This window comes from Lutjanus erythropterus, chromosome 23 (assembly GCF_056507025.1).
Source record: "Lutjanus erythropterus isolate fLutEry1 chromosome 23, fLutEry1.hap2, whole genome shotgun sequence".
Lineage (NCBI taxonomy): Eukaryota > Metazoa > Chordata > Actinopteri > Lutjaniformes > Lutjanidae > Lutjanus > Lutjanus erythropterus.
In genome coordinates this window covers 1,324,905-1,350,611 of record NC_139339.1, presented here as the reverse complement: position 1 = coordinate 1,350,611, position 25,707 = coordinate 1,324,905, and the positions used below count along the sequence as shown (strand labels likewise).

The 25,707-nt window shown below is 39.7% G+C and overlaps 2 protein-coding genes across 3 annotated transcripts; both read left to right on the top strand.

Annotated features, from left to right (window-relative positions):
• The first annotated feature begins 4,878 nt into the window (after nt 1-4,878).
• LOC146305185 (complement factor I-like) lies at nt 4,879-12,108 on the top strand. Of its 2 annotated transcripts, none has more exons than XM_084712027.1 (18): nt 4,879-5,085; nt 5,903-5,970; nt 6,055-6,208; nt 6,354-6,417; nt 6,512-6,698; nt 7,538-7,728; nt 7,844-7,951; nt 8,066-8,179; nt 8,517-8,552; nt 8,672-8,692; nt 9,257-9,399; nt 9,535-9,638; nt 10,075-10,131; nt 10,268-10,372; nt 10,924-11,099; nt 11,203-11,307; nt 11,392-11,540; nt 11,871-12,108. In XM_084712027.1, exons 1-18 carry the CDS (start codon nt 5,026-5,028, stop codon nt 11,937-11,939), a joined length of 1,911 nt encoding a protein of 636 aa, XP_084568153.1. In that variant the 5' UTR covers nt 4,879-5,025; the 3' UTR covers nt 11,940-12,108. The 2 variants fall into 2 exon arrangements, with proteins under 2 accessions (XP_084568153.1, XP_084568154.1); XM_084712028.1 differs by having other exon boundaries at nt 4,881-5,085; nt 11,206-11,307.
• A 2,097-nt stretch (nt 12,109-14,205) lies between these two features.
• cfi (complement factor I) lies at nt 14,206-25,560 on the top strand. Its single transcript, XM_084712018.1, has 16 exons — nt 14,206-14,364; nt 16,282-16,814; nt 17,345-17,498; nt 18,651-18,714; nt 18,808-18,964; nt 20,018-20,214; nt 21,096-21,200; nt 21,316-21,438; nt 21,926-21,958; nt 22,072-22,092; nt 22,177-22,319; nt 23,159-23,262; nt 23,577-23,681; nt 23,763-23,938; nt 25,006-25,256; nt 25,451-25,560. Exons 1-16 carry the CDS (start codon nt 14,305-14,307, stop codon nt 25,517-25,519), a joined length of 2,295 nt encoding a protein of 764 aa, XP_084568144.1. The 5' UTR covers nt 14,206-14,304; the 3' UTR covers nt 25,520-25,560.
• Nucleotides 25,561-25,707: the final 147 nt, after the last annotated feature.

The window sequence follows — 25,707 nt, the reverse complement described above, 5'->3', positions numbered from 1 at the left end:
ACAGTAGTATTTGCTAACAATAACTAATGGTAGTGTTAGCTAACAGTAGTTAACAACAGTGTTCATTCACGTTGCTAATGGTAGTATTTGCTAACAATAACTAGCAGTAGAACCTCCCGAATGTGTTCTAGATAAAACCCATAGATAATAAATAGATTCTTGTCAGAACTCCCTGGGTATGTTCTAGATAAAATCCATAAAATATAAAAATGTTCTTGGTAGAACCCCTGGTTTGGTTCTACATAAAACCCTTGTAATATAAAAAGGTTCTCAATAGAACCCCCTGGTTGTATTCTTGTTAGCTCTCTTAGAAAGGCAGAAAGGTTCTGGATAGAACCTCCAGAGAGGGTTCTAAGTGGAACCATTGCACCATAAAAAGGTTCTCCGTAGAACCTCTCTTAGGTGGTTCTAGATGAAACCTTCCACAGATGGTTCTTGGTAGAACTCCTTGAAAGGGTTCCAAGTGAACTTTTGTAAAAAAGTAGCAACAAGAACCAAAAATGGTTCTCCCATGTGGACAACCCTATATGGTTCTAGTTAGCACCTTTATTTTTGTAGGCAACAGAAATAAAACTGACTGAGGGGGAAAAATGCATTTAAGAAAAAATGTAATCAATTAATTGATCATTAATCTTACCAATGATTGATTAAGGAAAGAGTTTATAGTTAGCAGCCCTTTGAAAAGATAATTATTCCTCCACACAGCGCAGCTCTGCCTCTGAAGAACGTTTGCACCACTAAAACTACACTCGCTCCACGTTCTGCTCCACGTTCTGTTGAGAAAATACTGAAGGCTTCAGTCATTCTGTTTGAGCTGCTAACTGTTGAAGACGAGGTGGCCTGTTTTTTTTCTTCTTTTTATTATATTAGGTTTTATTCTATCATATATTAATATAAATGATGTAGATCAACGACATACATGAAGAGAAGAGCAGTTAGTTTATTATCTGTTTAATGTTCTGATATATTTAAGAAAAGCACAATCTATGATCTCCGATCACCACCGTAATTTTAGACGACCTGTTCTAATTTGGCTTTGAGTAGTTTGATACTTTAAATGTACGTGAAATTCGAACACGATGAATATTTACTGTGTCAAACTAAAAAGGCTTTATATGAGGTGGATTTGGGGCGAAAATACGTCGGATAAAACTGTTGATTTTACAACAAAAAGCAGCAGCAAAGTCGACTTAGTTGCATCGGGATGGAGGACGAACTTCAGTAAACTTGGACTCGTGTCCGACTTGAATAAATGCGGTAACAGTTAGCCGTCTCCCTGTAATGAATGTATCAACCTGAAGACCAAATTATACGTGTGTGTCTTGCTGTACGTGTCTTTCGTGTGTAACTTGTGCCTGTTAAACAAAAGTTTGGGTGTAACTTCCTTCACGTGTTTGTGTGATCTGAAACTTTACTTACGAACAACTTGGCGAAGTCGATAGAAGTTTTTACACAAAAAGATCAGAGTCGTCTACGTAAAAGAGTTGTGGCAATAAACGCAGTGAAATAGTATTTGAATAACGCCGTTTCAAATCATCGTGATGCCTTTTTTTTGTTTTTTACGTGTCACGTCACGCACTGTAGTCTGTACAGACTTGTTACATTAATCCATGTAGTAATACTAAAAAAAAAATGCTAAAGACCGCCATGACGGCAAAGGTCACCTGACTGTTGTTAGTGCATCCAAAACTCATAAAATGCACTGGACTGACAAACAAAAAGAAAGACACTCAAAATGTCCTTTAAAAAATGACGTACCATTTGTGCTCCGTCACACGAGGCCACGTTGTGAAGTCGCAGTAGTGCCCTTTACTATCGTACAATCACCTGCTAACGCTAAGAAACTGCCAGCAGAGTTTTTGGCTAATGTTGCTAATTTTTGCCTCCGGAAGAACAAAACTTAACTCAGTGAATATTATCGGTAATGCATTAATTTTTAAAATGTTAAACGCTTGAGTTAACGAAGTTTGTTGTTTCAGCGGTTTAGCTTATTTCGATCCATGTTTACATTTATTGTCAGGCAGCGACCTCTAGTGGCCGTTGCAGTTAGCAAGGATAAAAAGTGAGGAAGTCCATGTTATTTAAACCCAAACCTAAGTTTTTGATTAATAACATTAAGCCTGTCCATCTTTTAGTCGTCACAAATTGAGCGTTTGATTGTCACAACGTTTGTGTGTAGAAGACTTTGGTTCGTGTGTTTCAGTTGTTCATGTCAGTGCCTCTGTGTGTCTCTGTTTTCTAGAGGATTTGCATGTTCTTCTTCATCATGTTCAGTCTTTTTTATTTTTATTTTTATTTTAAATGAGACATGACTGTATGTGCTTTACGGCAGGAAGAGATGTGACCCAATATTACAGGCTTTACGGTTACAGACGTTGATCCACATGGTGCAATAAAATGAAACTAGAAGAATAATTGTACGTTCTGAGTGTTTTTCTGTTTCTTTAGTCTTCGGACTTGTGTTCACTAAATGTTTTACGTTCATAATGAGGACAGAATGAATGTCATCTCTTAATTGTTTTATCGTCCACGTAGACATTAAATAGATATTCAGTTATTAATGAATCTAAAGTGTTAGCTAGCCTGAATTGTTTTAATCGCTGTTAGCCTGAAGCGTTAGCTAGCTCAGACAAACTCAGCAGAACCATTAACAAACCATAATCTGTTTTTGTATTAACGTGTTAAAAAACCTAAAACAAAATGTTTTGGACACTAAACTGAAATGATAGCTTGCTTGGATTGTTTTCACTGCTAAAGAGAGGAGCCCACCCAAAATTTAATTTAAAGTGAACTTTCAGCTAATTTGGAAGGTGTCACCTGCTGAAACTGGATGCTAAGCTAACCTTTGTGATAAAAACACAAGAAAAAGGTTAGCCTGTTACTGCTAACAGACTCTAAAATAGTAAAATAGCGCCACAGATTTGAGAAATCACTGATTTCGGTGGACAAAATATGTCTTGTCGTGTGCATTATGTGTTAGTTAATGTATGTCACAGCTGCAAAACATGATAAAATGTAATTAGAACTATTTTACGCGTGGAAAGCCATAAAAAAGCCATAATTCTTTTGCTAGCTGCCTTTAAAAACTCTTTCCTTCACACTTTTTATTGATACCAAAGACGCACTGTTGTATAATTCTCTAGTTCAGACTGGAAACTGGAAACGCGTTTGTGTCATTTTAAGTCCTGCGTATTTGACCTTTAGCTGCTAGCCTGGACAGCTCTGATGCTATTTAACAATAACGTTAGCACACAACTCTCAATTCAATCAGGAACGTGTCCAACCGTAACATTTGATCGTTTTTCTCTGTTGTTGGTTAACAGTGTGATTAAATGTCTGTCCTCATATATTTAAACAACTGGCTCGTAGCAGCTAATGCTAACAAACAATACAGAAGGAAGTCAGCCATTTTGAATTTCATGGTTGATTTTAGCGATTTTAACGAACACCCCCTACAGAATTCATCATAACGACTTTAAAATCATCGTGTGCCATCTAGACGAGTTTGTGACCAAAATTTATCAAAATATTTAGCTATCGTTGAAAAATTCAACGCCATGACGCCGCATTGAATTTTGATTTCATCTCGCCATGAAACATAAAATTGCCAGAACTTTCGTATAAAAGATGCGATCTGCAGCAAACTTCACGCTGGACACATCTACATGACAACAGTCTGTCAGTCTGAGTCATAGCGCCACCTACTGGCAACAGGAAATGACATCTTATACACTTTGACTTGCTCCTCCTAGCGGGTTGATCAGACTGAGATTTTTTTTATCCTGTCAAAAGCAAATTAAACTTCAATGAAAATCTAATACTGTGTTTAATCAGTGTTTTTTGGTCCAGTTTGATTTTGATTTATTAACATTTTATGTTTGGATGTGATCCTGTGAGTCTGACGTCTCTTCAGAACCAAATAAATCCATTACAAAGTGTTCACGTTGACTCATTTCGGCAGTTTTCAGCAGTAAAGAACAGTTTTTTTCTTGACACACTGTTGAATATTAACTTGTACAAATATTTGTATTTGTGTGATGAAATTCATGGATTTCATTTGATGTCAGTGGAAGTTTCCCTGTGATTTCACACGTTTCAGCCCTTTAAACACAGACTTTAATCAAAATGTTCTACATTATTGTGGTCTTTCATGTAATCATGTATTTTAAACTATTGAGGCAATCGGTTGCCAAAGTTGATCAACTCAAATGTTGGAGCTTAAATATAGTTATAGTATAGTTAGTGTTTCATGTACACTTTGATTACCGTTAAATACATTTTTTTTAAATAAACCCAACTCAAATACTTTCAGTAAATGCAACAAGAATTTTCATTCACACCTCTCACTGCTACAAGAACAAGAAACAAGAAAGGCAACTTTCACAACTGTACTCACAATGTGTACTCAAGTACAAGTACTGTCTCATTACAAGCAATCGATTACAAGTAAAAGTACTGGTGTTAAAAAATAAATATAAGTAAAAGTACAAAGTATTCTTCTGTTTGTCAAATTGCTGTAGTTTCATTTGGCTGTTGAGTCATACTGGCTACAAAAATAAAAGTACATTATGTAGTGTAATGCATACTTAACTACGAGTAAAACTACAGAAGGGTACCCAAAAAGCAATTTACAGTTTATTTCAAAGGTTTCTCAAAGTAAAAAAAAATATTTTACTTTACAACATCTGTGTGAGTTTGTTTTGTTCACATACATGATAACAATTCATTCAAGTGTTTTTAAAGTTTGACAGGACACTTTTGACAGTGTGTCTTTGACTTTCGACATTAAGGAGACAAGTTAATGATTGATTGGTGACATCATCTGTAAATAAAGGACACGTGTCATCAGTCTGATCGGTTCTTTATAAGGAGAATAACTGTCCGTCGCTTCAGGACGAATGTTTGTTTTCAGTTTCAGTCTGTCAGAGAAGAATCAGGATATTTTTCTGCTGTTGGGGTTAAAACGGTTTTGTGGAACGTCAAACTTTTTAGGGAACCGGTCCGGTCGTGTTTGCTTTTGTCAGGATGACCTCTGCCGGAGTTTCTCTCCTCCTGCTCTGTTTTCTCATCTCACTCTCCGTTACGGTGAGTTTCTGCTGTTACTGACACTTCTACAGTACAGGACACTGTTTATCACCATGTTTGGGACTATTTTGGTGTTTTTAGGAACACTTCATGCAAGTACAGCACTGTGATGTGATTTCAGATTACAAACATTTTAAAAAGAATCTTTACAATATAATGCAACCCAGTTCAACCACAACACAAACTGAACAAAACAAAATGTAACATCGTCTGCCAGCTACTTAAAACATTTACAAAATGTCAGATTTTTAGCTTAGCTAGCTAAAAAGTTAACAAAATGTCATTTTGCTCTCTAGCTAGCTAAAAGTTCTACAAGATTTTCAATTGTTTGATAACTAGCAAAAAAGTTAACAAAATGTTCAACTGTTTGTAAGCTAGCTAAAAAGTTACTAAATTTGTTCAACTGTTTGCTACCTAACTAAAAGTTCTGCAAAATGTTGAATTATTAGCCAGCTAAAAAGTTAATAAACCATCAGGCTACATTGTTTGCAAGCTAGCTAAAAAGTTAATTAACACTAGACTATCTGCAAGCTGTCCAAAAATTACCGGTATGTTGTTTTTCTAACTAGCTTAAAAAAAAATATACAAAATGCAAAATAATTCAAATTAAAAAACAGACATTAGATTATTTTGCTGAGTTCATCTCAAAAAGGCAGGGTTAAAGTTAAACCAAGATTTAAAATGAATCATAAAGACACCAAACATGAAACTTTTTTCTTAGATTTTATTGTTTACTTATTTTATTTTATTTTATTATCCTTCTTCCTTGTTGTTTTACCAGTTTTTGTCTCTGTTGTGTTGAAACTCTTCCATCCAGCTCTCCACTCAAAGCTCCGCCCCAAAGACAGATGAGTTTCTGGGACCAGCTGAGTGTCTTGACAGGAAGTGAGTGCTCTGCTCTCTGATTGGCTGGAACCTGTATGTTGGAGTTTGTGATTTGTTTTTTATTTTCCGTTCCTTTCTTGTCAGGTTAACTCGAGAGTCATGTGACCTTGTGTTCTGTCCTCCGTGGCAGTACTGCGTTGACGGACGTTGTTCTTGTAAACCGGCCATCCGATGTCCCACGGAGAACATGACTTCGGTTTGTGGACACAACAACAGGCTAGCCCGCTCCTACTGCCAGGTAACGACATGAGAACACTGAGTCCGAGGTTCGGTTCTTGCACAGTCCCTGACATGTTTGACAAGTTGGGAGTGAGAACGTGCTGGAACGTCACTGGGAACATTTTTGACAGCAGAGTTCTGGTTTCTTGTTATTTGTTTTCCAGGCGATGGCTATTTCCTGTCAGACCAAGAGAACCTTCATGTCACACTTTGATAGCACCTGCACAGGTTTGTTCTTAAAGAGAAGAGAGAACGTTAGAGCCTTAGAACATGTTCATCTCTTTGTTTATTCAGGGTAACCGTCATTTTTCTCTCATGTCAGATCATCAACCAAAGTTCAGAAGCTCAGTAGAACCTGGGACAGGACTGCTCAGGCTCTTCATTCCCAGGGCTGGGAGCACTGGGAGCACTGGGAGCACTGGAGGAGGTGGGGAGGAGGTTCTGGTGTGTGAGAAGCTGTGGGACATGGCTGCTGCTAACGTGGCCTGCAGGCAGGACGGACACCCGCTGTGAGAAGAAATAAATTTCACATTTCATGATCCACACACACAGAATTCAGACTGTCAGCTGTTTCCTTAATCGATCATTGGTAAAATTATCGATCAATTATTCGATTAATCAAAGTTTGCATCTACCGAACAAAACCAAATGTAAGTTTTATTTCCACAGCAACGTGCTGCAGACAAAAAATAAAGGTACTAACTTGAACCATACAGGGTTCTTCAGCTTGTGCCTGCAGGAGAACCATTTTAGTTCCTGCTAGAACTTTTGTTCACAGAGTTCTACTGAGAACCCAACATAAAGGCTTATATCTAGAACCATCTGTGAAGGTTTCACCTAGAACCCCCTGTGACAGGTTCTACAGAGAACCCATTTATGGTGCAATGGTTCCACTTAGAATCATCTCTGGGGGTTGTAACCCTAACCGAGAATCAGCCCAGGGAGTTCTACCAAGAAACCTTATATGTTCCAAGCTAGCTAGCTAGAAATTTTACTAAATGTTTAATTGTTTGCTGGCTTACTAAAAAGTTCAGAAAACGTTACATTGCTAGCTGGCTAACTTTCCCAAAATATTAGATTGTTTGATAATGGGCTAAAAAGTTCACAAAATGTTATATTGTTTGTTAGCTAGCTAGAGATTATACAAAATGTCATATTGTTTTCTAGCTAGCTAAAAATGTGTATAATGTTAAATTGTTTGTCAGCTAGCTAAAAAGATGATGTTCTTAGTCCCACCTACTAAACTCTGATTGGTCGACAGTTTAGCACAACACCAAACATTTTATCACTGCAATAATAATTATGTTGTAATACTAAATTTGACCTTGTTGTGTTTGTGTGTTTGCAGCGGCGCTGCGTCTATCGGTACCACGCCGTACTCTTTCCTGATGACCTACCATAACAACCGGCAGCTGCCAAGCAAATGTGTAAGTGTCCGTTGCCAAGGTTACGAGAACTCATTGGCGGAGTGTGAGATCTATGACAAGACCCCAAATAACAACAGGAACGTCGCTACGGCAACCTGTATACAGCCACCAGGTCAGTACTGACGAATTCGACTGACCTCTGATCAGTTTGATTCAGCTCTGTCATCAGTGGTGACACGTGTGTGTGTGTGTGTGTGTGTGTGTGTGTGTGTGTGTGTGTGTTACAGATGGGGATTGTGAGTTCAGGTGTGTGAACAGCAAGTGCGTGTCTCTCAGACAGACATGTGACGGAGTCGATGACTGCGGCGACCGCAGTGACGAGATGTGCTGCAAGAGTAAGTCTGACTGAGGTGCGAGTCATGTGACCCGAGTCTGACTCAAGTCATGAGTCATGTGATCAGAGTCTTTGATGCTGTGGGTCAGTGTGTGTGTCCTCGTGTGTTTGTCAGAGTGCAGGAACGGAGCTTTCCGCTGCAGCTCAGGTGTGTGTCTGCATAAAGAAGCTGTCCGTGACGGACAGATCGACTGCCTGGACGGCGAGGACGAATCAAAGAGACACACAGGTACTGACCGCCGTCACGCTAGCTAACGACTGGTGTAAATTAGCTAGTTAGCTACCAGCGTTTTACTAACATCAGCTGATTAAGATGTTCGCCCTCTTTAGAGCCCTGCTGGTAGCACGGATTAAAACCTGCTTGACTCCCACTGATTCGTCAATAATCAATATCAAATTGCAACTAGTTGTCAAGGTAACTTCCTCTAGACTGAGTGACTGACATCTTTATATCATCGTCACACAGTTACTGCTCGTCTGCACTGGGGGGCAGTATGGAGCAAACAAAACAAAGCTACGTTCTTAAACAACACTGTCTAACAAATGCATTTCAATATTTCCCTCAGGGCCGGAGACGCCTTTCCCCGGTCTCACGAACACAGGTAACCACGGTAACCCACTCACTACCATGTAACCCCCACTGCTTCTTGTTTCTATGGTAACATGTTTACTTTGTGACAATGAAAATGACGACACACATTTTCTGTTGTTTTTGTTTCAGAGTACGTCTCTCCCAGAAGAGGTATGTACTTTAATTACATATAAATAATAATAGTATTTTTTGGCGGACTGCAGTAAACTGAGGTGGGTTTCGTGCTCGGTTCGGCTCCTGACACCCCGGGGCTGAGTTAACAAAGCCGATGATGGTTAACGGTTAGCAACTTTGGCTACAATCAGTGCTATCTTCCATAAGTCAGCTTGGTACAGTTTTCCCTGACTGTCTTGGAGGCTGTTTTCGGTCCTGGTCCAGTCGTCTTCAGTCACAGTTAGCAGCGGTTAGCTACCTTAGCAACAGGCTATCTGTCCAGCTGATCTAGTTTAATCTAAATCAATGAAAAAGTTGTTTTTGTACAGTAAGTCCCCGAGCATAAGTGACTATACTCTGATGAAAAATACTTAAATATCAATTTTATTTCATGGGAACTTCAATAACATAAATCATATATGTCAAATATATCATTAATTTCCAGGGCGCTAGGAAACCACATGATTTAGCCAAAAAGAAAAAAAAGAGAGAGAGAAGAAAAGGACTGGACTTTTTTTTGTTCCATTTTATTGTAGTACTTTAAACGATGTGTTTGTGTAGAAACGAGGGTCACCAGAGCGAATCTGGAGTCCAGGTTGTCCTGTGGGATTCCAAACCTGAGCGGAGAGGATGACGACTTTGTAGTGGAGCGAGGAAGATCCATCCGCATCAAGAGAGTGGTGGGAGGATGGCCAGCAAAACCGGTCAGTCTCTGAATCTAATTTAATTTGATTCCATCGTGTTTATTAACCCACCGACCCGATGCTAACGGGCGCAAACCAGCAGAGGACGCGCTGACAGCTGGACAGATGTTAACCGAGTCTCTCGTCTGTGTTCAGGCTCAGATCCAGTGGCAGGCTGCTATATACAAGGACAACCAGTTTCAGTGTGGAGGGGCTTACATCAGCGGCTGCTGGGTGATCACTGCAGCTCACTGTCTGGGGTAAGAAGCACCGACTGCCAACAGAGGGTTGACAGCGGAACCATTGCACCCTAAAGGGTTCTCTGGAGAATCTCTCACAGGGGGTTTAAGGTGAAACCTCTCACAGACGGTTCTAAGTATAGCCTTTTATGTTAGGTTCTCGGTAGAACTCTTTGAAAAGTTAACTTTTGTAAAATGTTCTAACAGGAACTGAAAATGGTTCTCCTATGGGGACAAGCTGAAGAACCCTTTATGGTTCTAGTTAGCAGCTTTATTTCTGTCTGCAACATGTTGCCGTGGAAATAAAACTTTGATTTAGGGGAAAAATATGCCTTTAAGAAAAATTAAGTTTGTAAGTGTTATTACTTGATTAACTGATCATTAATTTTACCAATAATCGATTAAGGAAAGAACTTACAATTTGCATTTGCATAAGTCGTCCCTCCCTGTTTTCCAGGAACATCCCGTCTCTCACAATCACCCAAGATGGAGATTCTGGTCGAGTCGTCCAAAAGTAATTATCTGTATATCGACTTTATAAATGATCTGTTTTTAATTTTCTTTGCGTCGAACTTTAAAGTTTAGCTTCATCTTGATTTGTTGAAGCCTGGAGCCTCTTTGTTTCTGTCTCACTGACTCGTCACCTGCAGGCCTGATCCTAAAACTTTGATCGTGAAGTTGTCTGTCTGGAGGATGAACAGACCTCAGTTCTCAACAGAGGTGGCTCCTGTTCAGGACGTCCACATCCACCCCAGGTACACACATGTTCAAATATTCATATATTTGATGAGGAAGTAAAGACATCAGATAAATGAAGTGAAATGTTGCCTACATACAGAGAAATCTGATGTTAAGTTCCTTTCACACCTACCTTGTTTGGTCAAGACCCTTCGATTAAACCTCCCCTGAACCACGGTCCCAACCGTGGTCCGACTAGATCAGGTGATCTTGGTCCCGATCTTCTTAAAGACCGAGTTTTTAATTATTTCCAAGACAATGTGAGACACATGTTCATCTATGAACCAATCAGGTTCAAGTTTAGGGAAACTCATGTAAGGTTATTTTGTGCACTTACATAATTTCAATATACGCAAAAACCAAAACTATAAAGAGCAGCGTTTTATTACTTCAGATTGGTCTTGGTCTGGAGACCACGTGTCTCGTTCTCAGACAAAGTTACTAACATCATAACTGGATGTAAAACTTTCTGTTTCAAAGGGTTAATGATCTTAAGCTGACCGTGTAGACAATGAAATCACACTGAAACTAACCACCCGCCTGATGTTCAAATCACACTCAAATAAAGGTACAACCCCAACACCCATGAGAATGACATCGCCCTGGTGCAGCTGCAGAAACTTCCCTTCATGGACCAGTGTGTGTCCGACAATCCTGCGATCACCCCGGTCTGCGTGCCTTGGACCACCAGGCTCTTCAATCCAAACCACACCTGCACCATCTCAGGATGGGGATCGGGTCTAGGTAATCTACTTCTGAACTTGTCGTTGCGTGTCTTTCTTCGTGTTTAGCCAATCTTTCACACTAAATCTGTACAGTGGCCTGGTACTGATGACTGATCTCTCAGCAGGTTCTAGATTATCTCAAGTCCTGGAGTGGGCCAACGTGTCCCTCGTTGAAAACTGTCAGAGGTTCCACAATGACAGCGTTAAACCCGGCATGATCTGTGCAGGTGGGTGCGCTCACATCTTGGCGCCTTGGTGTTTGTTGTATTCATGAAAAGAGTTTCATTTTGAGGTTTTTTCTGTGCGTGCAGGTGAGCTGGACGGCAGCGTGGACGCCTGCGAGGGAGATAATGGAGGTCCTCTGGTCTGTAAGGACGAACTCGGTGTTTCTTACCTGTGGGGCATCATCAGCTGGGGAAGGGGGTGTGGTCGGCCAGGATTCCCCGGAGTTTATACACAGGTAAAATACTTTCCATTTCTTCTCAAGTTTTCCCAGTATATCTGTTATTCCACATGTTGTCGCTCTCGTGGAAAAAAGCCAACAAATCTGGAAAAACCTTCTCGTCGTAGTGCAAACCAAACCTTACCTTTCCTTGAGCATCACTGTGAGACCAGATTTTCCGCTCAAGCATAAAGAAAAGTCCAAATCTGATGAGGACATTTCTGCCTCCCAGAGGATAAACCCTTTTATTTTGGAAACTCCAAGAACTTCCTGTGGCTCCAAATGTCACTTTAGCACCAAATGTCTGATGATGTTTAACGAAACTCTCTCTGTCTGTTTCTCGTTCAGGTTGCTCATTACTTTGAGTGGATCAGACAACATACAGGCTGGCCTGCTGTGACTAAATACAACTCCTAATTACACTCCTGTGTCGCCCTGAACACAGCTGTGAACTGATATTTGTTTTTAATAAGGTGTTCATTTGTTGCTGTAGAAAGTAAAAACATGTTTTATTATTAGTACAGTCATTAAAATATTGTTATGAAATTCTGCATCAAATAAAAGACACTTCCTGTCTGACTACTAAGTTGGTTTGCCTTTTTGTTATCATTATTGTTACTGTCGAACATTATTCATGTCATAATCTGAATATCCACCTTTATTGATTTGATGTTAGCAAGCTGACAAACTTAAGTTTCTTAGCCCTTAAGCTAACGTTAGCTAAGCATTAGCTTGCTTACTAATATTAGCCTTGACTTTCCGTTCTTTGTGCCTCTTCAAATGTTGAACAAAGTTTGAACTTTTTTGCGTCTCTGTTTGTAATTTTCAACTTGCACATTTTTCACAGTGCAATTCAGTTTTGTTGACCACCTTGCAGTTTTTTCACGGGAACATGATCATCTTTGGTATCGTTTTTTTTTTTTTTTTCAAAGAGAGGCGCAGTAACCTAACGCTAAATCTTCATGATTCTCTGCTGTCTGACTGAATAGTGTTCACGTCAGCTGATTCAATTAATTTGTGGATTCAAGTTTTATAAGTTAAAGATTTTCTAAATCTCAAGTCCAAGTGGAGCTGCAGGTCTTTTTTGATTTACAGTAGCAGTCAAAAGTTTGGACACACCTCTCATTCATTTTTTATTTTATTTATTTTTTTTTTTGTTGCTTCAAATTATACCGACATGATCTAAAACATCAAGGAGCCAAAAACTTTTGCACACAAGAAGCAAAAAGTCTCAAAAGAATCAAAGATCTAATAAGATAATTTTTACTTTAATTTTTGCTTTTAATAATCTCAAAACTCTAAATCATATTTCACATTTTCTTCTTCTACATAATTCCATATTATTCCATATTTAATTATTTTGGTGTCCCCAGTATTAATCTGTGATGTAGGAAAATAATAAAGAAAAATTCACTGAGAAGACGTGTCCAAAGTTTTGACACTCAAACGCACATAAACAGTCTGTACCTCAGATTGATCATCTTATTGATCGTGTGTGTGTGTGTGTGTGTGGTGTGTGTGTGCAGCAGGAGGGTTGGATTGTGTTTGTGGTCGTGTGTCAATGTAGGAAAACCCAGATGCAGGCGTCTTCCTGCCTCACAGATAAGCACACAGAGATTTTGAAACGCTCCTTTATTGAATCAGTGTTGAACATTAACTTATTTGTATTTCCATCCATCCGTTCGTCCAGTTCAGAGTCGCCCGTCCCAGCATGCTCAGCGTGCCGATTCCCCCGCAGACATTAATGACCCGTCTTAAAGCAACAATAACATTAAGGATGCCTTCACTTCATTAAACCATGACGGTCTGAGATCCCAGAACCGTAAATCATTTGATTATCTGCACCTGTCGTGTTCCTGCCGTCGCATGTCAAATGATCTTAAATGAAAAAAGACGAGTTCACACCTTCAGGGAAATATGAGTCTCCAGTTGACCTGAACTTCATACAAGTCAACAAGCAGCAACATCAGGTTCAGACCAGGACCTTCAGTTCTGACCCACTGCTCCGCCTACGTGTTTGTGTTTGTGTGGTTACTGGAATCTGCGTTTTTTTTTTCTCTGTGGGCTGGTAAAAGTACACGTTCTTCACCCGACTGGAAGTACAGATGCACGCAACAAAGGGTGGTGGTAAAAGTACAAGTACTGATTCAACTTGTTTACTGTAACAGGTAAAAATTTGTCCTCTGAAGGACATTGTTATGTCTTTTACATTGTTTTTGTCCTCGTTCCGTCTGTCCTGTTCTGTCCTCCGATGGATCCACCAGTTTCTGTGTTACTGTTCCGTCCATTTAGGTCAGTCCTGATGCACAATGATGCAAAATAAAAATAACCAATAATTTCCCTCAAAAGCAGCTGTTTCGAAAATGTGAGGAGCAGAAAGTTCAGATGTTTGTGTTAAAATGTAGGGAGGAAAAGTTGTTGGAAAAATAAATACTCAAGTAAAGTACAGATACCTGAAAACTCTTTGTAAGTACAGTAACAAAGTATTTGTAGTTAATCCCTCCCTGAGTCCTCATCGACTGTTGTGAAATGTTAATTACAGTAACTGATCAATCGGCTGCAGTCCGGACTGTTTACACGTCGCTGTGTCCGTATTGATCAAACAAGCTAATGATTGATGGCATCATCAGTGGACAGGAGAAATATCAGGCTGTCAGTCACACACACGTCTGTCTCTCTGTCTGAATCTGCAGATATTTTATTTTCTAGTCTGAGTTGTTTTTCGTTTTTTCCTGTAAGAAGCTGAGCTGCAGAGGAGAACGAGCACTTTGTGTTTGTCAGGATGAGATCAGCCGGAGTTTCTCTTTTCTTGTTGTTTCTTCTTCTCATTCCCCTTGAAACGGTGAGTTTGTCTTTTATTCTTTTCTTTCTTTTTTTTTTTTTTTTACAAAAACAGACTATTTATCACCCAGTCCTGGTCACAGTACGCTACAGACCAGTGTTCTTTAAAAATGACAAACCATCTCGACCCAGTTCACAACAGGCCTCATCAGTAAGTCTTGTGAAAAGTTCCTGACCTTTTTTACTTAAATTACCGTTTATTATCTTGACGCATGCAAATGTTAAATACTTGATAAATGACTTCAGATTATCTCAATATTTTTATTTGCTCTCATCAAGAAAACAAACCTTTCAAAAAAAAAGAAGTTTAGTTCTACAACTAAAAGATTCAAGTTTATCTAAAGAAGAAAAATAAATTATCTCAACAAAACTCCTCACTGAAGACACAAATTTAACTGATTTATTAAAGCTTTACATACAAATCTTACATTTCAATTCAGAATTTTCTTCCACAGTCTTTCCTGTGACCCACCTCAGGGTCACGACCCAGTGTTTGGGAATGACTGTTGACCAACATACTAGCACTTTAATCATGCCAACAAAATTCTGTAGGAAACCGACCCGAACCCGCCTTCATCAAGCTTCCTTCGTTGTACCAAACAGCGGGAGTTTTCAGTGACGGGGACGACGACTAAATTGGGAAGTAAAATAAAAATAAATAAATAGATGAATAAATAAATAAACATAGTAGAGCCCGAACCCCGTCGGCACAGATCTCAACCTCTACAACATACTAATACAATTTTCAAGCTATGAAATAGAAATGTCCTTTTAAGATGGGAATTAGTTCACATTCAAACCTGCTTCAGTTCTTTTCTTTATTTCAGTGAGACCTCAGGAGTTCAGCAAAAAAATGAATCCACGTTTTCCATATCCAGAGCTGGGAAGATTACTTTACTTTAACAGCGCATTCATTGTTTGTTCATCAAAGTCCAAGTTGACGTTTTGAATGTCTTGTTTTGTCCACAACTCTGAGGTATTCAGAAACATTTCAATTTCCAGGTCTCACAATTTCATGGTAAATAGGTGGTAAGTACATTAGTGATATAGGAAATTTCTTAGAAATTACCCACAAATTACACCCAAATATCATGACAAATATGTGATAATTGTAAAGTATAATTTTATGTAGATGGTAATGATTCCATAGCAACATTTTTGAGATTTCTCAAAATTTCATGTGTCATTTTCATGCATGTTTACCATGAAATTATATTATAATATAATTATAATAAATAATATATTATTTATTCTAATAAATTTGGAGACATCTCAAATGCAATACAACTGTATTATATTTTAATTGCCCTGCAAGACAGGACGACATTAAAAACTTGTCCACGGAGAGAGGAGACTGGATGTAACCACTGACTTAATTTGGTTTTCAAAACTGAGATTAGAATAAAACAAAAATAATCCAAGATTTTGGCATATGTTTTAAAATACTCTACCAACTTGCCAAGACATAGATAGATAGATAGATAGATAGATAGATAGATAGAGTGCAGTGGAGAAGTCATAGCAGCCAAAATGAACAGACTCAGACTTTGCTTCATTCAGCTGGAGGACATGACCAACCATCAGATCACTGATATTGTTAAGAAGGTCCACAGATGTCTTTAAATCACCCTGGGTCTTTGGTTTGACCACAGTTTGTTAGACGCTACATAAGAAATCAATGCATACAGTGATTCAAACTTACATGACACAATCAATTAAATAATTTAAATGTCTCAATTATTAAAACTTAGGGAAAACAAGTGCTGAATTTAACAAACAACAAGTACGACGAGAATTAAAGTTGTGTATCATCTGCATAACAGTTTAGCAGGACGCAGCCAGAGCTTTGGATGATCTGCATAACCATGTTCTGTTCTGTCCTGTTCTATTCATTTATAACTGTATTTCATTTTAATAGCTCCAGCACTGGAATACTGGTCAGCAGTACGTACCACTTGACTCTTCATTTTTAAACCAGCAACAGCGAGACCCAAACCTCAAACCCTCCGACCGCAATGACCCTGAGGCATCACAGCCTGAAAAGTATTATGATGCCTCTGACTGTCGAGACACAGTGGGAGACTCTGGGGCCCCCTGCACCACTGACGCACCTGAGAAAGACAAGTCTCTGGTCCCCAGCACCACTGACCCACCTGAGAAAGACAAGTCTCTGGTCCCCAGCACCACTGACCCACCTGAGAAAGACAGGTCTCTGGTCCCCAGCACCACTGACCCACCTGAGAAAGACAAGTCTCTGGTCCCCAGCACCACTGACGCACCTGAGAAAGACAAGTCTCTGGTCCCCAGCACCACTGACCCACCTGAGAAAGACAAGTCTCTGGTCCCCAGCACCACTGACCCACCTGAGAAAGACAAGTCTCTGGTCCCCAGCACCACTGATGCACCTGAGGGAGACGATTTCCAAGGTCCACCTGAGTGTCTGATGAGGAAGTAAGTGCATTTTGATTGGCTGGGCTTTGATTCTTTAATTACGTTTGCCAAGGGTTTTATGTTTTTGATGCCATTTTTTTTTTTGGCAGTTTCTAATCAGGATTACAGAAAGAACAGGCTCAGTTTTTATGAAACTTGGTGGAAGGGTGTAGCATGGTCCAGAGAAGAAACCATTAAATTCTCCAAATCACAGCTTGAATACACAAATTATTCAACATCAACAGCAACTGAACATCTGCCCTCAGTGAAATAAATACCACACAACTTAAAAGTAGTACATGGGAGTAAAGTTTCGTAGTGTCACTGAATTAGACAGAAAGTGAAGAGGTTTCTGATTACTACAGTCTCACAAATAATTGGGTTCTGTTTGCAAAAAGTACTAAATTGTGTCTGATATGATTGTTAAAATAAAGTCAAATACCTTGTAAAAATTGTTTCTATATAGCTCTACACCTTGCCTTCATTTAGTATGCAAATGTTAATCTGTTATTTGTCTGTTTGATCTATTTTCCAACATTAATTGGGGATAGGCCCACTCGTGCATCATGTGACCTGGTGTTTTGTCCTCCATGGGAGCGCTGCATCAACGGACATTGCTCCTGTAAAGTACCCTATCAGTGTCCTGTTGAGAATGTGACTGCAGTTTGTGGACAGGACAATAGAAACTACCGCTCCTACTGTCAGGTATGAGGTTGGGTGTGGACACCTGGTTTAGAATCGGATCTGCTTATAGAAACACAAATCAGGAATTTCTTGTAGATATTTAATTTTCTGTGATGCTAATCCAGCCTGTTCTCACTCCCACATGAGTTAAACATGACAGCTTGGTCAGTGCCGCTACGCTTCAAACCACACTGGACAAAAAACCCACAAACAACTGGTTCCCAGATGAACACGCTAATTTTCATTCCAGTGAAGACTCGCCACCTCCATCCGTAACTCGTGCGGCATGTTGAGTTAACATGAGTTTGCACCTGCTTTAAATTGTTTATTTAACTGATGAAGTGCTTGTCTTTAGCGGAGCATCTGACCAGTGGATGCACATTTTACTTTCTATAAATTCTTCACAATAAAAGTCCCCTGTTATTGTGTCAACTAAAAGCTGTTATTATGAAGCATGAGAGAAATCAGGAAATGTAAAATAGAGCAGACACCTGAAAGTACAACCAGCGACGCAGGAGAGAAACTAAACTTCAAACCACCAGGTTCAGTTAGAAGCTACAAAAGTACAAAGAGCTTCAGAGTTCAGAGAGTTCAGGTCAGTTCAGTCTGTGCATTACGGCGACACATCAGGGAAAAAACTAAGAGAAAGGCATACTCATCTACTGGCAATGGGAAAAGGGCCAACTGCCTATACACACTAATTCTGGTGTAAAATGATATAGGATGCTGTAGGTAGTCTTGTTGTCATTTCTGGGGAGTGCTTTTTGTGCCTTTATTTTGAAAGTCAACCTGACTTTGCATACTTATTATTGCGAAATTGACCGTGGAGCACGGTACGAGCAAAACTGACACTATGACGCATTATCTTCTGAAGCCACTGGCCAAGCTGATGATGTATTTGACGAGTCGGGAGTGACGATGTGTTGACCCAATCAGTTTCTGAAAACTTTGGACCTGCTGTGTTTCCATCTGCAGTCGAAGGGCCTGATTTACTAAGATCACAAATAAAAACTGCTAAATTGCATTTGTGCATATCTCACATATAAAACACACAAACCGTTAGTAAATCAGGCCCTGAGTCATTCTTCACAAACGTAACTCTTTGAAGAGAGAATATCAGTAAATGTTACTGTTTTTTGACGCCACATTTTGACACATTAACCTGTTTTCCAGATGATGGCTATCACATGTCGGTTCAAGGCGTCCAGAATGTCCCACTTTGGTGAAGTTTGCACAGGTTCGTTCTCCCAGGAACATCTACTGCCTTGTGATATTTGTTATATTCCAACTGCTAGTTATTAATTTCACCTTTTTATCTCTGTCGCCACAGGAAAAACGTTCAAGTCTTCGATAGATGAAAGCACAGGCTTGGTCAGAGTCTTCATTCCTGATCCTGCAGGCACTGGTGGAGAGGATTTACTGGTGTGTAAGAAGTACTGGAACATGGCGGCTGCTAACGTGGCGTGCAGGGAGAAAAAGAAACACCTGTGAGACAATATATGTGTTTATTAAATGCATGTTTACAATTATTGAGTAAAAAGGAATAGTTTACAAATGACGGATTCAGTAGAACACAAACATGTTTAATGTTCAAAATGATCTTCGACTTTGATCTTTGATTTTATGAACCAAACAGCTGATCGATTAGTGGAAAAATTATCACTAAATTGATCACGAGTGGAAAAATACGTCCTTGGTTCTTCAGCTTGTCCCCACAGGAGAACCATTTTTGGTTCCTGTTAGAACTTTTTATAAATGTTAACTTTGGACACTTTCAAAGAGGAACATAAAGGGTTTCACCAAGAACCATCCGTGGAAGGTTTCACCTAGAACCCCCTGTAAGAAGCTCTACAGAGAACCCTTTTATGGTGCAATGGTTCAACCTAGAACCCTCTCTGGAGGTTCTATCCAGAACCTTTCTACCTTTCTAAGGGTGGTAACAAAAATCCAACTGGGGTTTTACCAAGAACCTTTTTATATTGCAAGGGTTTTATTTAGAACATGTCCAAGAGGTTCTACTGAGGACTACTTAATATTCCAAGGGTTCCTCAGAAGCAAACTGTTCTGGACAGAACCACAGCCCTTCAGGAAGAACCCTTATTTCTCAGAGTGTAGCCTGTGAAACACAAAGAGCTTCATGTTTCAGATGTTTATTTGATAGTAGAGCAATGAAAATTTACATGATCAATCAAGTTCTTAACGACCAATTAAACTACGATCAATTCTTATCATCCCTTTAATATATTTACGGATATTTACAAACATTGATGTTTATCATTTTGAACATTAAATATCTGGTCTTTGTTCTGTGTTCAGCTGAATTACAGATTGAAATCGTTACATTCTGTTTTGATTTATGTTTTTCATGATGTCACAGATTTTTGGAATCAGGCTCCAAAGATTAAACAGAATAAACCATAAACTTTTAGGATAAACATCCATTTAAATCAACTTCTAACCTTTGCTCCATCAATATGTTGTCAGTGGTGTAAAGTTTACCTACGATATCACTTTGTTTGTTTGTTTGTTTGTGTTCATAGTGGAGCAGCAAAGGCCGACGGCGTGAGGTACAAAGACCTGCCAAACAGCCACGAGACACACACCAATGCTCACTGTGTTAGCATCCGCTGTCAAGGTTACGAGCATTCCCTCGCTGAGTGTGTAATCTACGACAAGACAAATGCTAGCAAAAAGGTCGCCACGGCAACCTGTTATGAGGAGTCACAAGTGTCAAAAGGTCAGTATGTCAATGAAACCAAAGGGACGACATCATCTAATGCTGCATCCGTCATTTAATTGTTTCCTGTTTTATTTTGTAGTTCTTGTCTTTCCTCTTGTTCCTACTGTTTTACTTCCTGTGATTTTTTTTTGTTGTTTAGAAAAGTTCACTTGGAACCCATTCAAAGAGTTCTACCAAGAACCCAACATAAATGGTTATACTTAGAACCATCTGTGAAAGGTTTTACCTAGAACCCCTTGTGAGAGGTTCTGCAGAGAACCCTTTAGGGCGCAGTGGTTCCGCTTAGAGCCCTCTGTCTTCTACCACCTCAGGGTGCAGACAAGAATCCAACCAGGGGGTTCTATTGAGAACAGTTTTATATTCCAAGGGTTTTATCTAGACATTTTTGTCAAGAAATATTATTATATTATGGTACAAAGAACCCTTGACAAACCCTTGATGAAAGAGTTCTTCAAGGATTTCAATGATCCTTGAAGAACTCTTTCTTATAAAAAAAGGTTCTTTGGATGAAAAGGGTTCTTTATGGAAACCTTAGTCTTTGAAAGAACCCTTTCTTCCAAAAAGAGGATTCATCAGAAGCAAATTGTTCTGGGTAGAACCACTGCCCTTCAGGAACCTTTATTTCTAAGTGTGTAGCCTATGGAACATATAGAGAACTTCATGTTTCAGATGTTTATTTGATAGTACATCAATTAAATTTTACAAAGTCAATCATATTCTTATTAATTATCATTGATTAATTGTTATCATCTGTGGTTTTGGATCTTTGTCTTGTGTTTTTTGTCTATGTTCTTGGATTTGTTCTTGGATTTGTTCTTGGATTTGTTCTTGGATTTGTTCTCCCGTCCTGTGATATTTTTTGGTCTGCGTTGTTTCAGAGGACTGTGGCTTCATTTGTGCGAACACAAAGTGTGTGTCTCTGAACCAAACCTGCGATGGAATTGACGACTGTGGCGACCTCAGTGACGAGATGTGCTGCAAACGTAACACACACACACACACACACACACACACACACACACACACACACACACACATATGGAAGTGAAAACCTTGTATGTCCCGTCTTTCTCAGTGTGAACTCTGTGTGTTTGTCAGGTTGCCGGGGGAACAAGGCTTTCCGCTGTAAGACCGGTGTTTGTGTTTCTAAAGACGCGCTCCAGGATGAACAGATCGACTGTCTGGATGGTGAAGATGAATCACAGAAACTCATCGTAGACAGTGAGAAACATTTTAACAGCAGTTTAACAAAACATCGTTTGCTTCTGTTCAGTGTGGGGGATGATGAGGAAGCAGTAAGGACTTCTCACCCGGGAACCAGACGAATCTACAAGCTCATCTTTAATTTGCTCTGGCCAGTGCTTGCTAGCTAAAAAGTTGGGAAACAGAGTAATATTATTTGCAAGCTAGCTGAAGAATAGGAAAAAATACGTAACATTGTTTGCTAACTAGCTAAAAAGTCAGAATAAGGACTAATACGGTCTTCTTCATGATAGCTAGCCAGTTATTGCACTTCCCTAAAATCTGAGATCCAAATATTCAACAAATTTGAAAGCCAATTGTTTAATTTTCGTTATGCAGACAAAGAGCGGACTTGTCAGTACAGAGAGTGAAAGTTAGCATTAATGTTAGCTTTATCAGCCACTGCCAGTTTTATGGTGTTTGTGGTATTTGTGGTATATTTGTAATATATTTTTATTTTCCACAGAGACACCGCAGGCCGGCGCACCCAAACTCACAGGTAAGCCTTTGAGTGAAACGCAAACATCAGAAGAAACCTGCTGTAAATGGTGGTGATGATAACGACATTTGTTTTGTTTTTTTGTTTGTTTGTTTGTTTTTTCTTTATTTCAGAATACGTCTCTCCAAAAAATGGTACGTGGCCTAAACAGTGACAACAGATAATCTTACAACAACAGCTCGGTTTGAATTTCAATAACTCTGTGCATCTGTGTGTAGAAACGGTGCTCAACAGAAAGTACCTGGAGTCCCAGTTAGCATGTGGCCGTCCTAACATGGACTTGGTGTACGAAGATGACGTGCAGGAGCGAGGAAGGAGCAGCCGAGTCAAGAGAGTGGTGGGAGGAGCCCCGGCAAAACCGGTCAGTTAGAAACACATCAGTTATACTTACCAGAGGTGTGTGCTCAAGTCACATGACTTGGAATCGAGGCAGACTAAAGTCACAAATTTGATTCTTTTAAACTCCACTTTAACTTTAACTTGACTTGGACTTAAAGACCCGGGACTTTTGATTTGACTTGGAGTTGATCCTTCTGACTTGAAAATACTTGATATCTTCCCCCAAAGATTAAAAAGTCTGTAATTTAAAACAGTCCTGTGTCCATCAGATCCACTTTGTTTGAACCAATCAGACGACAGCAGAGAACCATGAAGAACTAACGTTGTGTTAGTGAGCTCCAGTTGGAAAAATGACTCGATAATGACCTAATTGACACTCAAAGCTCAGTAGGACTTGGAAATTTACTTGGAACTTGTTGATCTTGGCTTTGGACTTGTCAGTCTTGACTTGAGACTTGATTTGGGATTTGGCGGTCCTGACTTGCGACCTGAAATGGACCTTGTCAGTCTTGCCTTGGGACTTGATTTGGAACTTGTTAGCCTTGACTTGGACTTGACTCAGGTGTTACCTGTTTTGAATTTGGACTTGACTCAAGACTTGCCTGTCTTGCTTCGGAACTGGATTGGAACTTGTTGGTCTTGACTTTGGACTCAGTACTTGAGTGTGAAGACTTGGGACTTGTGTGTGACTTGTAAAACAAAGACTCGGTGCCACCTCTGTATCATCGTCATCACTTCCTGGTGGTCCTTCACAGCTCTGGTTCTTTTGAGCGTTCTAACAGCGGAAAGACAGAGAATATTTTTAAACCACAGGTTTAACTGACGTTCTCTGTTCATGTTCTGCCTCGTTTGTTGGTGCAGACTCAGATCCAGTGGCAGGTTGCTCTGGAGGAGAACAGGAAGATCGACTGCGGAGGAGCTTATATTGGAGGATGCTGGGTAATCACAGCTGCTCACTGCGTCAGGTGGGACGACTGTTGAGAAGAGTAATAGTGTTTGCTAGCTAGCTAAAGAACTATACATAAAAATATTGAACTGGTTGCTAGCTATCTAAACAAGACGAAAAAGTTATTGCTAGCTAGCTTAAAAGTAAAATAAAATTATATTGTTTGCTAGCTAGCTAAAAAGTTGACGAAACATTAAAGTGTTTGCTAGCTAGCTGTACAGTCGGTTAGCCTCTTTAAAAAAGCAGCTGTTATTAAACAGTAAAGTTTAGACTTTGATTGAATCTGGTTTAAAAACCGCAGCCTGTCTGTCTGTCACATGTTCTCTTCACCAGACCAAACCCGGCCGCGTTCAAGGTGAAGTTTTCTCTGTGGAAGAAGACTCGAGCTCAGGGCACCACGGACATCGTCCCTGTGGACGACATTTACATCCACCCTAGGTATCTATCGATCTGTCTATTGATCTATGGATCTAACTATTAATCGATCTGTCTTATTTAGTTTTTTTCAATGTTCTGCAGGTACAACGCCTCCACCTATGAGAACGACATCGCTCTGGTGCAGCTGGAGAAGCTTCCCTTCACAGATAAATGTATCGAGGACAACCCGGCGGTGAGGGCCGTCTGCGTCCCCTGGTCCACCCAGCTGTTTCAGGCCAACCACACCTGCAGCATCTCGGGGTGGGGACGAACTGCAGGTACGCGTCCGCTCACGTCACCACAACAAAGATCCTATTTTAACTGTTGGGTAACCATAGTAACCAGGGTATCATTATTATTTTATTTTTTTAAAGAAGCCATTATGAACAGTTCTTCACTCAATGTTTAATGTAACTGAAGACAGGAAGTTTATTACACAAACATCCTGATGGTACAAAATCTGAAATTAGTTCATAACTTTCCAAACGTTAGGATAACTGCTAAGATGTCCTGAATTGAACTTTTCCACTTCCAGTAGTGACTAACTTACTGACTAGCTAACAGTAGCTAACGATGGTGTTTGCAAACAGAAGCTGAAAGTAGTGTTTCTTAACTTAAGCTAACGGTGGTGTTTGTTAAAAGAAACTAACGGTAGTGTTTGCTAACTATGGCTAACAGGAGTGTTTGCTAATAGTAACTAATGGTAGTGTTTGCTAATGTTAGTGCTAACAATAATGTTAACTAACAGTAGCTAATAGTAATGAGTTAGCGGTAATGTCTGCTAAAAGTTGCTAACCCTAGTGTTTGCTAGTAGTAGGTAATGACAGTGCTTTCTATCAGTAGCTAATAGTAAGTAGCTAACAGTAGTGGTTGCTAACAGTTGCTAACAATAGTGGTATCTAACAGTAGCTAATGGTAAATGGCTAACAGTAGTGTTTCTTTACAGTGGTGTTTGCTAACAGTACCTAAGTAACCAACAGTTGTGTTAGCAAATAGTAGCTAACTGTAGCTAATGGTAGTATTTGCTAACAGTAGCTAATATTACTGTTTTTTTCTATGTTTCAGTATGTTTCAAAAACAACAGTTACAAAGTTGTCAAGCTCAGTGAGATGAGAAAAGCAGCGCTGGTTGCTTGGTTACAGACATGAACGCTGACAGGTGATTCAGGGTTCAGGTTCCTAAAGACAGAATCTTGATGTTAGCTCAGATCTGCCTCTGCAATAATCTTATTTTACTCTCTTCTTATCGACTCCCTTATAAGTCAGTCTGAAAATAAAGGCAGCCGTGTTCAGAGCGTTTAAAAATGACGGAGTCTGCGTCAAAAGTACCGCTGATGTGTTCACAGACGGCAAAGCCTCTCAGGTGTTGCGTTGGGCCAACGTGTCGCTCATCGCCGACTGTGACAACTACTACGAAGAACGCTTCAAGCCGGGCATGATGTGTGCGGGCGACCTGGACGGCAGCGTGGACTCGTGTCAGGGGGACAGCGGCGGTCCTCTGGTCTGTGAGGACGAACTCGGTGTTTCTTACCTGTGGGGCATCGTCAGCTGGGGCGAGAGGTGTGGTCACGCAGGGTTCCCCGGAGTTTATACACAGGTACAATGTACAGATTTACACTGAGAACACTGGTTTATTTGAAGTTTGAAGTTTTTGTTTCCTTAAAAACACATGTAGATTTACAGTTTTTACAATTTATAATTGTTTGCTTCCACGTCCACCGACACATTAATGTGTTTATTTTGTTATTAAATCAATAAGATGATGTAATTGTGATTTATTTTCTCTGACAGGTTGCTCATTACTTTGAGTGGATCAGACTTCACACCGGCTGGCCTGCCGTCACCAGGTTCAACTCCTGATCACACAAACATCAACTTTAAATTCTCACATTTTTCAGTTTTTTTCAAAAAAAAAAAAAAAAGACACGTACCACTGTGTGTCCAATAAAATTTCAATAAAATATGTTTTACTGTTTCTGTGACTGACACATTTCTGACACAAAGCCAATCAATGAGTTTAAATGTCCTGCAAGAAAAATAAAAACGCT